Consider the following 12960-nt stretch of genomic DNA (forward strand, 5'->3'; position numbering starts at 1 on the left):
TTGCGTTCAGAAAAACCTTAAGAAAAAATACAGACGAGTGTCTTCTTCATTCACGGATTGAGGCTCAGACTTGAATGGAACAAGTGAAAGGGTGAAGTGAAATGTGTATGAAAGGCAATATAGGTACTGTACAAAGACACGAACTGTGAAAAGGCAACATTTGTTGCACCTGTGAACAATCACGTTCTCCCTCTCTGAGGCAACAACACACTCACAAAAGACAGAAGTCTGTGAGACAAGCTGTACATGAAGCATAGTTCAGTCTGCAGATAATGTAACCAAATACCATTTCTTCATCACATACTTAATTTTCCTAATAAAATGCTTAAAGTGTAAACAAAAAAAATGTCGCCCTTAAGTCCAGGTTACATGTAAGTTACGATTAATTGAGTCATTTGAAGGACCTAGCCCTCACGTTAGGAGGGGAAATAACCTGCTTTGTGCTGTGATCAGCAAAATATTCAATAATCCAACAAAAACCTCGACAGATGCAAGCTTTCAACATAAGCAAACATTTACTGCAACCTTTTATAAAGTCCCAGCTATGCAGATGCATCAGCTTTGGCAAAGTGGCTGCGTCCCTTAGGGATTTTAAGACAGGTAGCAAAACTCAAATTTCCCATCTTCCTTTTAAGCATTGTGCGACTTAAGATGTTGTCCTGTATTAACAATAAGAAGTAAATCCACAGAAATAAAGAGCACTTTCTTCGCTCTTATGAAAAAGTGCTAATATGCCAAAAACAGACCTTACCACGATGTTTACAATAACCTCACAAAATATTTAAAAAAATGCAGTAGGAAGAGTTACTCCTGTAAATGACTGCATTCTCTCAGAAGAGCAGCAGTACAAACAAGCGTGGACAAAGGCACTTAGTCTCGCCTTTCAACAGCATTAAATGAACTTTTGGCCTTGGCAATACTTTTTGATGATGCTGTTCTGCATAGGCAAAACACTGGGAACTCTGCAAAGGCAGCATAAGCTGGCAAGGCTGGAAATTGGAAGAATGTAGGCTCGGCAATTTTAGTATTTTTCCTACAACACTTGAACTTGAGGCAAATTCAAGTATCCCGTTGTCTGAATTGGCAATTTTTTTACATTATAATTTTGAACTCAAGTCTAAACACGACAGGGTAGTTTTCTTGCTATTTAGAAAACCACTGTGCAATAACGTAGCTGCTATATTAAAATGTGCTCTTTGAAGACAGTAGCAAAAAAAAAAAAAAAAAAAAGTATTTCCGTTGCAGGTGTAGGAATTTTATTGTGATTTGGAAAGCTAATACGCAATGACGTAGTAGTTTCAATAAGAGGTGCTCTTCATAGATCCAGTTGTAAAAAAGAAAGTATTTCTGTGACAGGTGGAGTGCAAAAGAGCACAAAGGTCAATAAGGTAGTTGTAAGTGTATCAGCATGATGTCTTCAATGTAATGTGTGTTATCTACTGGTCTGTTGTGAATAACAAGTAAGAGTAAGACACAGCGAGAACGGCCTCCCCATCCAAGGTGACAGTAAAATATGGAACATTTAGAAGTAAGACCCCTACAGCACTCAATTATGCACATATTTGTAAGAGCAAGCCTGGGGCTGACTTGTACAAAATGCAAATTTTATAGGTTGGGGCTACTGCAGAGTCTGGGTTGGGAGCTCAGTTGCAGCTAATGTGCTTTTGTAGTGTGGGGTTGCCTTCGAGGAAGCACAGTGAAAGTAATTTGTATGTACAGGTTTTGAATTTTGGGCTGCACCCTGTTTAGAATAGATTCTTAATATGAATGCAGCTATCACACCCGAACCCCTGTCCTCAAACCTGGGACAGGAGGAGGACATTCCCCAGCTCTTCAGGGCCTGTGGGTCCATGGCAGCCCTGGGACCCTTCCAAAATTCCTGAGGAGCAGGCTGAACCTGAAAAAACAAAAAGGAAGCACTCTGCCTCACACTCCAGCATGCAGTCAGCCCCAATGCATCATGGTAAATGCAACACAAGTTTGTTTTATATCCATAAAGTAAACTGTAGTTTTTCACTTTAGTAGGTGGAGCAAGTGTTGTAAATCTCTGGACACATGTTTCTGGTTTCAGCCCTTCACCAGCAGAGAGCAGTTTTGTCAGTGTGTCCACTCACATGTATGTAACACTCATGGCTAGGGGACTGGCAATTGCAGTAAATGGACTAGACTAACACCACATGTTCAGTATTATACGGATTTTTACTCATCCTTGAACAGTACTTGTGCTTTATCCTTACAATACTATATGTTCACACTCGAAACGATCTATTTATTCTTACACTCCTTTTTACTCATTTTTAACTGCTCTTGCCTGTTCATTTGTACAGTGCTAAATATTCCCCTTACACTATTCTCATGTGTTGACTCTTCTTATATTACTTATTTAAATCCTTGAAAAATAACTTTTTGTTCATACACTGCAATCTGCTGAGACTTAGGGCCATATGTACGATAGCCTTTTCCCCATAGACACAGAATGGGTAAAATCCTTTGGTACATCTGGCCTAGTCCCTAATTTACACACCCTTGTTTCAATCCTGGTGCATCACACCATGTGGAGCCCCATGGAGACATGTAGGGGGTGTGTAAATTGGATTAGCAGTGGTAAAAAGGGAAGTATCCATGGCAGAGATTAGTTACATTAATGTCTCTTCTTAATGCCAGGATATGGCAGTGGAAGGCTTTCACACCTGCATCAAATGGGTTTATGCAAGCTTGCAGAAAGTGGTGTTGGGTCCTGGCCCTGCAAGAATGTGATGTTATCCAAACAAATGGTGATGATATGTGCATTATTGAAAGAGAAAGGTTGTAGCTGTGTGTTTGGACATCAGAAAGCACAACCCAGTTTTGAGATGTGTAATTGACTCCCTATCCTGTAAAAACATCTTATTTTACTAACCTTGCAAAAGCATTTACTGACTCATGCTATAGAGCCAGTTTGGGGTGGTCCTCCTTTCAAATGCTCTTTCCAGACTGACCTTTAGTCACAGCCTTTGTGTAGCGATGCCCTTGACAGCAGTGTAGTCTGCAGCTTCACGCATCCATACACAAAGAGGTGAGGTTTTTATTTTCCTGTCATCAGCCCAACTGTAAGTGTGGCCAAGGAAGAAAAAAGGCTGGGTCTCACCTAAAGGGCCCATTCACTTTGCACAATACAATCTGCTGTCTCACCCCTAGCATTTAACATAGAACAGTGCTCCAGAAAGTCTAATCATCAGCCCCTTAGTAACAATATCTTGGTTGAATTTCTAGGAGGGAGGCAAGTCACCTTCCGACTCCCCTCAAAAATATTGGCAATACACTTCCACTGTCTGGTGTAGGTGACCTCAACTTCCAGTTTGTGCCATGCCAAACCAGACACATCCAAAAGGATCCCACTTTGCCGTTTGTAATTAGTACTGTGAGCCAACTTAGAGAATGATCATCCGAGTACATACACGGATCTTGAGGTTATTGCTTTCCTTGACATTACTCTACAGACGTATTCAGCCATTACTTTTGCTTCAATCCTCCAGCTGATCAGCTAACCTGGCTGGAGTGATGGTCTAGAAGTACCCTAGTAACCTAAAATACCTAATGTAACACTATCTTCTGATGGAAATAAAGTTAGTTCTTTCTACAGACTTAGATCCTCGAATTTCATGCTCTCTACAAAAAGATCACCTAAATCCCTAAAATATGGCATAAAAAACGGACCCCTACCTAAAACGTGTGACTACTGTCTGTTTCTTTCAAATGGGCTATGGATTTCTGCTTCCACTCCATCCTCTACAGACCTCTTTCTCCGAGCACAACCTACTCTGTCACATACATTTTTTCCTTTAACGCCACTATTGTACTAAAGCAACAACTCATTACATCATAACCTCTCCTCAAAGTCTTACCCCAGCAACCTAACAATAAATGATCTCCTCTATCTTATCGATTTATCCCAAACATCTACATAAACCAATCCCCCCCCCCACGATAATCTAACTTCTATGAATTTAACTCACCACAAAGAAACTGCAGTGAATGCATGGAACTGTTTGCTTGATTGGACAGTACTAATCCCAATAACCAATAGAATAGAACTAACAACAAATCTTGGGTGTCAGAGCAGTATGCTGCCCAGCGTGATGCGAACCAACACCTCATCACGGCTAGTACGTGCTATATTAATGTAACTACGGTGTTGATACTACATTTCTTGCAGTTTCTTACCACGCTAAATATCAAGTGTGTTTATTAGACAGTTTAATAATGCTTAGATTATCAGTTTGGAGGATGAAATACTGAGCCACCCCTGCTGGGTTTGAACCTTTGCACAAACAACTCCACAGCAAATGCTGCCCTCATTGAAGATTCTTAATTGGTAAGTAGAAGTAAAAATTACATGGTGCAGGCAGATGTATGGTGTTGCGAGATACCAAGGACAATGCTAATAGAGAACTTCAGATGCTCTATTATCTTACTTGCAATTATATAGCGCTTACTATCCCTCACGAGGCGTAGAAAAGCTTAATGGCGAGCAGCACACTACTCCAGAACTCAAGACAAGCGAATAATCTGTGGTTATTGCAATTAGTCATATACTCTAGACCCCAAGATTAGCGATTAATAAATGGGTATTGCAATTAGTCATATGCTCTTTATGTGCTGTCAAAAATATATTTTCTAGTACCACCCCCAGTTAACAACTAATCGTAAACACATCCCATTCGTTTCATTTAAATGCCCCACTTTCCATTGACTCCATATTTAATCCGTACAATCATTTGGGGAGACTGCTGTGAATTTTTGTAGAACCCTGAAAACTTACAATGCGTTGCCGCCTACAGCCTATCTATCACCACCCTGCACTCTCGGCGCGAGGCAACTCACCATGACTGGCTATCCTCTTCTCTTCCTTTCCTTCAGCTCTTACCCGTGCTTTCACTTTTCCAGTCTTCTGCTGCCTCACTTCCGCCGTCGCGTTCAGACAGAAGCGCGCTCCGATTACGTCACGCCAATCAACTGCGTCCGTTGCCAGTCGACGATGATGCACCGGAAGTAAATTTTATACCTGCTTCCGAGAGATGAAACATGTTGAAAAGAAACCTGATTGAAAAGAAGCTGCACTGTTGAAGCGTGCTTTAATGTAACAGATTCTGTATTTTTTCATTTGATGTACGTGTACGCCGACGGAGTTTATATGGATACAAGCGGCTTTTTTCGCTACAGTCGAAACCTAGTATTGCCTTACGTGATAAGATTTGGGACCAGAGTCTGATTAACATGCAGGAAGAGTGAGAAAAGTGAAATTTGTTTTTTCTCGTTTGTAAAGTGAAATAGTTTGCTAAGTGTGACTGTGTATGTCGTTTTCTATTTACGATAATCCAAGAGGTTGGCGCGAGAAGACACTTCACGATTGTACGTGTCAACTCTCCATACCTCGACGGGCGATTGCTTGCTGTTCTGTTTAGAATGTTAATATCGCCCTGCCTTTTTTTCATTTTACTTAAGTGATGTCTAAATGCCACTGCTGCTTCCACAAAGTGGTCGTCGTAGACTTTTTCAAGCGCTAAATAATGACAAAGATATTTATTTACTTTTTGATTTAGAGGCATGCGCCGTATTCGTGCCAAGTCAGAGCAGTTTATTGCAGTAGCCGTGACCACATTAAGATGACACATTTGGACTGCCCCCAACAAGATAGCGGGCTGACGTGCCATCGCCAGCTGGTCCTCAACAGAGCTCTTTCTATTTTTTTTTTTTACTGTAACTCCAGTAGCCGACATTGCCATCGCTTTAAACTGTTATTGTTAGGGTGGCCAACTTTCTGTTATCGCTTTGCAAAACACTTTGTACATGTAGAGACACATTGTGTTTGGGAAGACACTTTACGCACCCAGAGCATTGATGCCAACAGACCCCATTTAGTAGGGAGACTTTAGATTTTTATTAGCACCAAATGAGGCTCATTCGAGCTGTTTTAGACCTAAATTGAATCTGCCTCCAGGTAAGTCAATGGGGGAAATAATTTCCCCGACATCCTTTTTACAAATTCTCCTTCTTTGCAGCTTCAGAATGCTGTCATGTTGCCAAAAACCCCAAAAGACGTTTGTCGGCTGGGTCGTGAGGGTGGGTGGTGTGGCGGAGAGGGAGTTTTTGCAATGCGTCACACACCACATTTTTGGTGTTTAATTCTAAACCTCCGTATTCTAAATCAGACCATTTTAAAGGATTGAACGTAGCAAATGTGGTTACTATTCATACTGTACTTGAGATCTGTTGCAACTTTTGAAAGGCAAGTTTAAACAAGCATTGTCAAAGCCAATAGGTCTTGCCTTTTGGCGTTATTGGTTTTGGCAGTGTTTTGTAGCCATGCTGTACAGCAGCAGGGATGCTTTGCAGTGTGGCTAAAACTAATTTTAAAAAGCTCTATGACGCAGACAGGGCTAATGTGCTTTTTTAAATTCTTTAAAGTACGTTAGCACTGGATGCATCCTAGTTCTTTTTTATTATTATTTTAAGTCATGCTGCACTGCAGCCATGTTGCTATACAGCATGGCTACAAATCGTTGGCAATGCCCATCCTGTACAGCATGAACAAAAGGCATTGTCAGGGCCACTAGTCACATAGGCAAGGTCTATTGGCTTTACCTATGCTTTTTAGGTATCAGCACAACACCCTTGGGATTCTGAGCAAATCAGTTAATCTCCCCATTCATGAAAAACAAAAAAATGACATTTGGCAAATAATCCTATCACATAAAGAAAGCAATTACTTTCACACCCATGTCTTAGTGAAAACACATTTGAAAGCAGATAACATCTGTTGTCACAATAAAAGCAGATAACATCTTTTGTCACAATAAATATCCATTTCAAGTCCCCAAGCTTCAAAGATGTGAACTAACGTTCTAAACATTCTCAACTATACAAGGAAGGGATACACATTACCTTTGCAGGTAATAGCCCAATTCCCTTTTAAGTAGGATGGATTCTATATGCCACTAGATTTGATTAGAAAAGTAATCTATTTGATATCATTCAACTACTGGTACTGTTGAAAGTGGATACCTGAAACATAATCCACACAAGATTATCCATATGCATGTGCGAAAACCACAGCAGAATGTTTAAAATTCAAACGTAAAGTTATGCCTTGCCAAAATTTGATCACACCTCACTGGCCTACAAGTTACTTAACTATCCCCTGGTGGAATACAGAATTTAATTACAGAAACAATGCACCATGCACAAAACAATTTGTTGGAAAGTGCAAAGACACAAAACAGGTTTTGCTTGACAAGGGCACCCAAGGGTTCTCTGGCAGCTTCAATCCTTTGATGGACAATTCCTTGTGAGGTCACTAACTTTGGTATATGTATTAAAACCACTTTATTCCCCAAGCTGCACGTTTACTGCAGCTTGCAAAAACAAGCACAAAAAATCACCCTTTGCATTAGGATATATGCCTTTAGCCTCTTTGCCCGTGGACTGAAAATGGTAGCAAAGTTAATTATTTCTCATCATCAGTAATTCTGATAAGATAACAGAGCATCTGATAATGAAACGTTGAAATGATAGAAGGCCGGCACCTTAAAAAATATAATAGCACATTAATATAACCTTATGTGCAAAGTATATAGAGCAGCTGCCACAGTTAAATTGTTACTGAAGGATTAGGTTGGAATTCCTAATTAGAAAAATCCATAGTTTTATTAATTGGTGCCCATGACAGTTCCGGTTCATTAGCTGTTGTCTGCTAAATAGTGACCTCTAGCGGCTCAGGTGTTTCTGCACCATAGAACCTTGGTGTGAGAAAGTAGCCTCTTTCTAGCCTTGTTACCCCCACTTTTGGCCTGTTTGTGAGTGTATGTCAGGGTGTTTTCACTGTCTCACTGGGATCCTGCCAGCCAGGGCCCAGTGCTCATAGTGAAGACCCTATGTTTTCAGTATGTTTGTTATGTGTCACTGGGACCCTGCTAGCTAGGACCCCAGTGCTCATAAGTTTGTGACTTATATGTATGTGTTCCATGTGTGGTGCCTAACTGTCTCACTGAGGCTCTGCTATTCAGAACCTCAGTGGTTATGCTCTCTCATTTCTTTCCAAATTGTCACTAACAGGCTAGTGACCAATTTCACCAATTTACATTGGCATACTGGAACACCCCAATAATTCCCTAGTATATGGTACTGAGGTACCCAGGGTATTGGGGTTCCAGGAGATCCCTATGGGCTGCAGCATTTCTTATGCCACCCATAGGGAGATCTGACAATTATTACACAGGCCTGCCAGTGCAGCCTGAGTGAAATAACGTCCACGTTATTTCACAGCCATTTACCACTGCACTTAAGTAACTTATAAGTCACCTATATGTCTAACCTTTACCTGGTAAAGGTTGGGTGCTAAGTTACTTAGTGTGTGGGCACCCTGGCACTAGCCAAGGTGCTCCCACATTGTTCAAGGTAAATTCCCCGGACTTTGTGAGTGCGGGGACACCATTACACGCGTGCACTATACATATGTCACAACATATGTATAGCGTCACAATGGTAACTCCGAACATGGCCATGTAACATGTCTAGGATCATGGAATTGTCACCCCAATGCCATTCTGGCATTGGGGAGACAATTCCATGATCCCCCGAGTCTCTAGCTCAGACCCGGGTACTGCCAAACTACCTTTCCCGGGGTTTCACTGCAGCTGCTGCTGCCAACCCCTCAGAAAGGTTTCTGCCCTCCTGGGGTCCAGCCAGGTTTGGCCCAGGAAGGCAGAACAAAGGACTTCCTCAGAGAGAGGGTGTTACACCCTCTCCCTTTGGAAAAAGGTGTCAGGGCTGGGGAGGAGTAGCCTCCCCCAGCCTCTGGAAATGCTTTGATGGGCACAGATGGTGCCCATCTCTGCATAAGCCAGTCTGCACCGGTTCAGGGATCCCTCAGCCCTGCTCTGGCGCGAACCTGGACAAAGGAAAGGGGAGTGACCACTCCCCTGACCTGCACCTCCCCTGGGAGGTGCCCAGAGCTCCTCCAGTGTGCTCCAGACCTCTGCCATCTTGGAAACAGAGGTGCTGCTGGCACACTGGACTGCTCTGAGTGGCCAGTGCCAGCAGCAGACGTCAGAGACTCCTTCTGATAGGCTCCTCCAGGTGTTGCTAGCCTATCCTCTCTCCTAGGTAGCCAAACCTCCTTTTCTGGCTATTTAGGGTCTCTGCTTTGGGGAATTCCTTAGATAACGAATGCAAGAGCTCATCAGAGTTCCTCTGCATCTCTCTCTTCACCTTCTGCCAAGGAATCGACTGCTGACCGCGCTGGAAGCCTGCAAAACTGCAACAAAGTAGCAAAGACGACTACTGCGACCTTGTAACGCTGATCCTGCCGCCTTCTCGACTGTTTTCCTGGTGGTGCATGCTGTGGGGGTAGTCTGCCTCCTCTCTGCACTAGAAGCTCCGAAGAAATCTCCAGTGGGTCGACGGAATCTTCCCCCTGCAACCGCAGGCACCAAAGAACTGCATCACCGGTCCTCTGGGTCTCCTCTTAGCACGACGAGCGAGGTCCCTTGAACTCAGCAACTCTGTCCAAGTGACTCCCACAGTCCAGTGACTCTTCAGTCCAAGTTTGATGGAGGTAAGTCCTTGCCTCCCCACGCTAGACTGCATTGCTGGGAACCGCGTGTTTTGCAGCTACTCCGGCTCCTGTGCACTCTTCCAGGATTTCCTTTGTGCACAGCCAAGCCTGGGTCCCCAGCACTCTAACCTGCATTGCACGACCTCCTGAGTTGTCTTCCGGCTTCGTGGGACCCTCTTGTGCAACTTCGGGTGGGCTCCGGTTCACTCCACTTCATAGTGCCTGTTCCGGCACTTCTGCGGGTGCTGCTTGCTTCTGAGTGGGCTCTTTGTCTTGCTGGACGCCCCCTCTGTCTCCTCACACAATTGGCGACATCCTGGTCCCTCCTGGGCCACAGCAGCATCCAAAGACCCTAACCGCGAGCTTTGCAGCTAGCAAGGCTTGTTGGCGGTCTTTCTGCACGAAAACACCTCTGCACGACTCTTCACGACATGGGACATCCATCCTCCAAAGGGGAAGTTTCTAGCCCTTGTTGTTCTTGCAGAATCCACAGCTTCTACCATCCGGTGGCAGCTTCTTTGCACCCACAGCTGGCATTTCCTGGGCATCTGCCCACTCCCGACTTGATCATGACTTTTGGACTTGGTCCCCTTGTTCCACAGGTACTCTCGTCTGGAAATCCATCGTTGTTGCATTGCTGGTGTTGGTCTTTCCTGCAGAATTCCCCTATCACGACTTCTGTGCTCTTTGGGGAACTTAGGTGCACTTTGCACCCACTTTTCAGGGTCTTGGGGTGGGCTATTTTTCTAACCCTCACTGTTTCCTTACAGTCCCAGCGACCCTCTACAAGGTCACATAGGTTTGGGGTCCATTCGAGGTTCGCATTCCACTTCTAGAGTATATGGTTTGTGTTGCCCCTATCCCTATGTGCCCCCATTGCATTCTATTGTGACTATACATTGTTTGCACTGTTTTCTATTGCTATTACTGCATATTTTGGTATTGTGTACATATATCTTGTGTATATTTGCTATCCTCATACTGAGGGTACTCACTGAGATACTTTTGGCATATTGTCATAAAAATAAAGTACATTTATTTTTAGTATATCTGTGTATTGTGTTTTCTTATGATATTGTGCAAGTGACACTAGTGGTACTGTAGGAGCTTCACTCGTCACCTAGTTCAGCCTAAGCTGCTCTGCTAAGCTACCTTTTCCATCAGCCTAAGCTGCTAGACACCCCTCTACACTAATAAGGGATACCTGGGCCTGGTGCAAGGTGTAAGTATCCCTTGGTCCTCACTACAAGCCAGTCCAGCCTCCTACATTGGTTGTGCAGCGGTGGGATAAGTACTTTGCAACTACTTACCACTTTGTCATATTGTACTTTTCATGAGAGAAAAATATACAAAACAAGTTCAGTGTACATACACCTAACCAAAAAGTTTTGCTTTTCTTCTCTCACTTCTTTGCTAAGTGCTGAAAAGTACCTCTAAACTTTCAAAAAGTTCTTAAAAAGTTTTAAAAGTTTTTTTTCTCTTCTTTACAAAGTTCTGAAACTTTTTATTTCTTTTTCTGTCCCTTAAACCTTTTCTATCATGTCTGGTACAGGCCAAACTCTTGATCTGGCCAGCAGAGCTTATGACAACCTTAGCTGGAAGGAAGCAAGGAGTCTCTGCATAGATAGAGGTTTAGGGGTAGGGAAGAATCCCTCAAGACAACTGTTAGTTAATATGCTCATTGAACAAGATAAGACCTTAGGTGGCACTTCTGGTGAGAAATTAGCTGATGGTTCCCACTCTGATTCTGGGGCACCCCCAGTGAAAGATTTGGGAGGGAATCTTTCCAACCTGCCCCTTAGCAGGCCACCTAGCATAGCTGGTATTGATGTGAATTCACATCACAGTAATAGTGTTGCGTCTCATCATAGTAGGAGTGTTACTTCTGTAGGCCAGAATGTTAGAGTGCCATCTGTTAGGGAAAGGTCTCCCTCTGTTCATTCTCACCATACTTCTGTTTCAAGGCATGCCCCTCCCACCCACCCTGATGACAGAGTGTTAGAAAGGGAGCTCAATAGATTGAGAGTGGAAGAATCCAGGCTGAAGCTCAAGAAGCAACAGCTGGATTTAGATAGGCAGTTCTTTGATTTAGAAAGAGAAAGACAGAGGTTGGGGTTAGGACCCCATGGTGGCAGCAGCAGTATTCCAAATAGTCATCCTGTAAAAGAGCATGATTCTAGGAATCTGCACAAGATAGTTCCCCCTTACAAGGAGGGGGATGACATTTTCAAGTGGTTTGCTGCACTTGAGAGGGCCTGTGTTGTACAGGAGGTCCCTCAAAGACAGTGGGCTGCTATCCTATGGCTATCTTTCATTGGAAAGGGTAGGGATAGGCTCCTTATTGTTAAATAAAGTGATGCCAATAATTTTGCAGTTCTTAAGAATGCACTCCTTGATGGTTATGGCTTAACCACTGAACAGTACAGGATCAAGTTCAGAGAAACCAAAAAGGAGTCTTCACAAGACTGGGTAGACTTTGTTGACCATTCAGTGAAGGCCTTGGAGGGGTGGTTACATGGCAGTAAAGTTTCTGACTATGAAAGCCTGTATAACTTAATCCTGAGAGAGCATATTCTTAATAATTGTGTGTCTGATTTGTTACACCAGTACCTGGTAGACTCTGATCTGACCTCTCCCCAAGAATTGGGAAAGAAGGCAGACAAATGGGTCAGAACAAGAGTGAACAGAAAAGTTCATACAGGTGGTGACAAGGATGGCAAGAAGAAAGATGGTGAGAAATCTCAAGATAAGCATGGGGATAAGGGTAAAACCAAAGATCCCACTTCAAATCTTAAACACTCTTCAGGGGGTGGGGATAAAACAAATTCTTCCTCTTCTTCTCAACCTACACAATTTAAAAAGCCTTGGTGCTTTGTGTGTAAAAACAGAGGCCATAGGCCAGGGGATAAGTCCTGTCCAGGTAAACCCCCTGAGCCTACCACCACTAATACATCAAGCTCTAGTGCCCCTAGCAGTAGTGGTACTAGTGGTGGGACTGCTGGCAACAGTCAAGTTAAGGGTGTAGTTGGGTTCACTTATGGGTCCATCATAGAAACTGGGGTAGTCAGTCCCAAGACAGTTTCTGTCACACCTAGTGGCATTGGCCTTGCCACACTGGCTGCTTGTCCCCTTACAATGGATAAGTACAGGCAGACAGTTTCAATAAATGGTGTTGAGGCCTTGGCCTACAGGGACACAGGTGCCAGTATCACTTTGGTGACTGAAAACCTAGTGCATCCTGAACAACACATCATTGGACAACAGTATAAGATTATTGATGTCCATAACTCCACTAAGTTTCTTCCCTTAGCTATAATTCAGTTTAGTTGGGGTGGAGTTACTGGCCCTAAGCAGGTGGTAGTGTC

General features: G+C 43.4%; 1 protein-coding gene across 1 annotated transcript in view; it reads right to left on the reverse strand.

Moving 5' to 3' along the window:
• The window catches only part of POMP (proteasome maturation protein), a 43875-nt gene extending 38893 nt beyond the window's left edge, over window positions 1–4982 (reverse strand). The window contains exon 1 of the mRNA XM_069202203.1: window positions 4864–4982. Within this exon, the coding sequence (XP_069058304.1) occupies window positions 4864–4866 (3 nt within the window). The 5' untranslated portion in view covers window positions 4867–4982. The remainder of the gene's footprint in view (window positions 1–4863) is intronic.
• Window positions 4983–12960: the final 7978 nt, after the last annotated feature.

Source organism: Pleurodeles waltl, chromosome 8 (genome assembly GCF_031143425.1).
Source record: "Pleurodeles waltl isolate 20211129_DDA chromosome 8, aPleWal1.hap1.20221129, whole genome shotgun sequence".
Lineage (NCBI taxonomy): Eukaryota > Metazoa > Chordata > Amphibia > Caudata > Salamandridae > Pleurodeles > Pleurodeles waltl.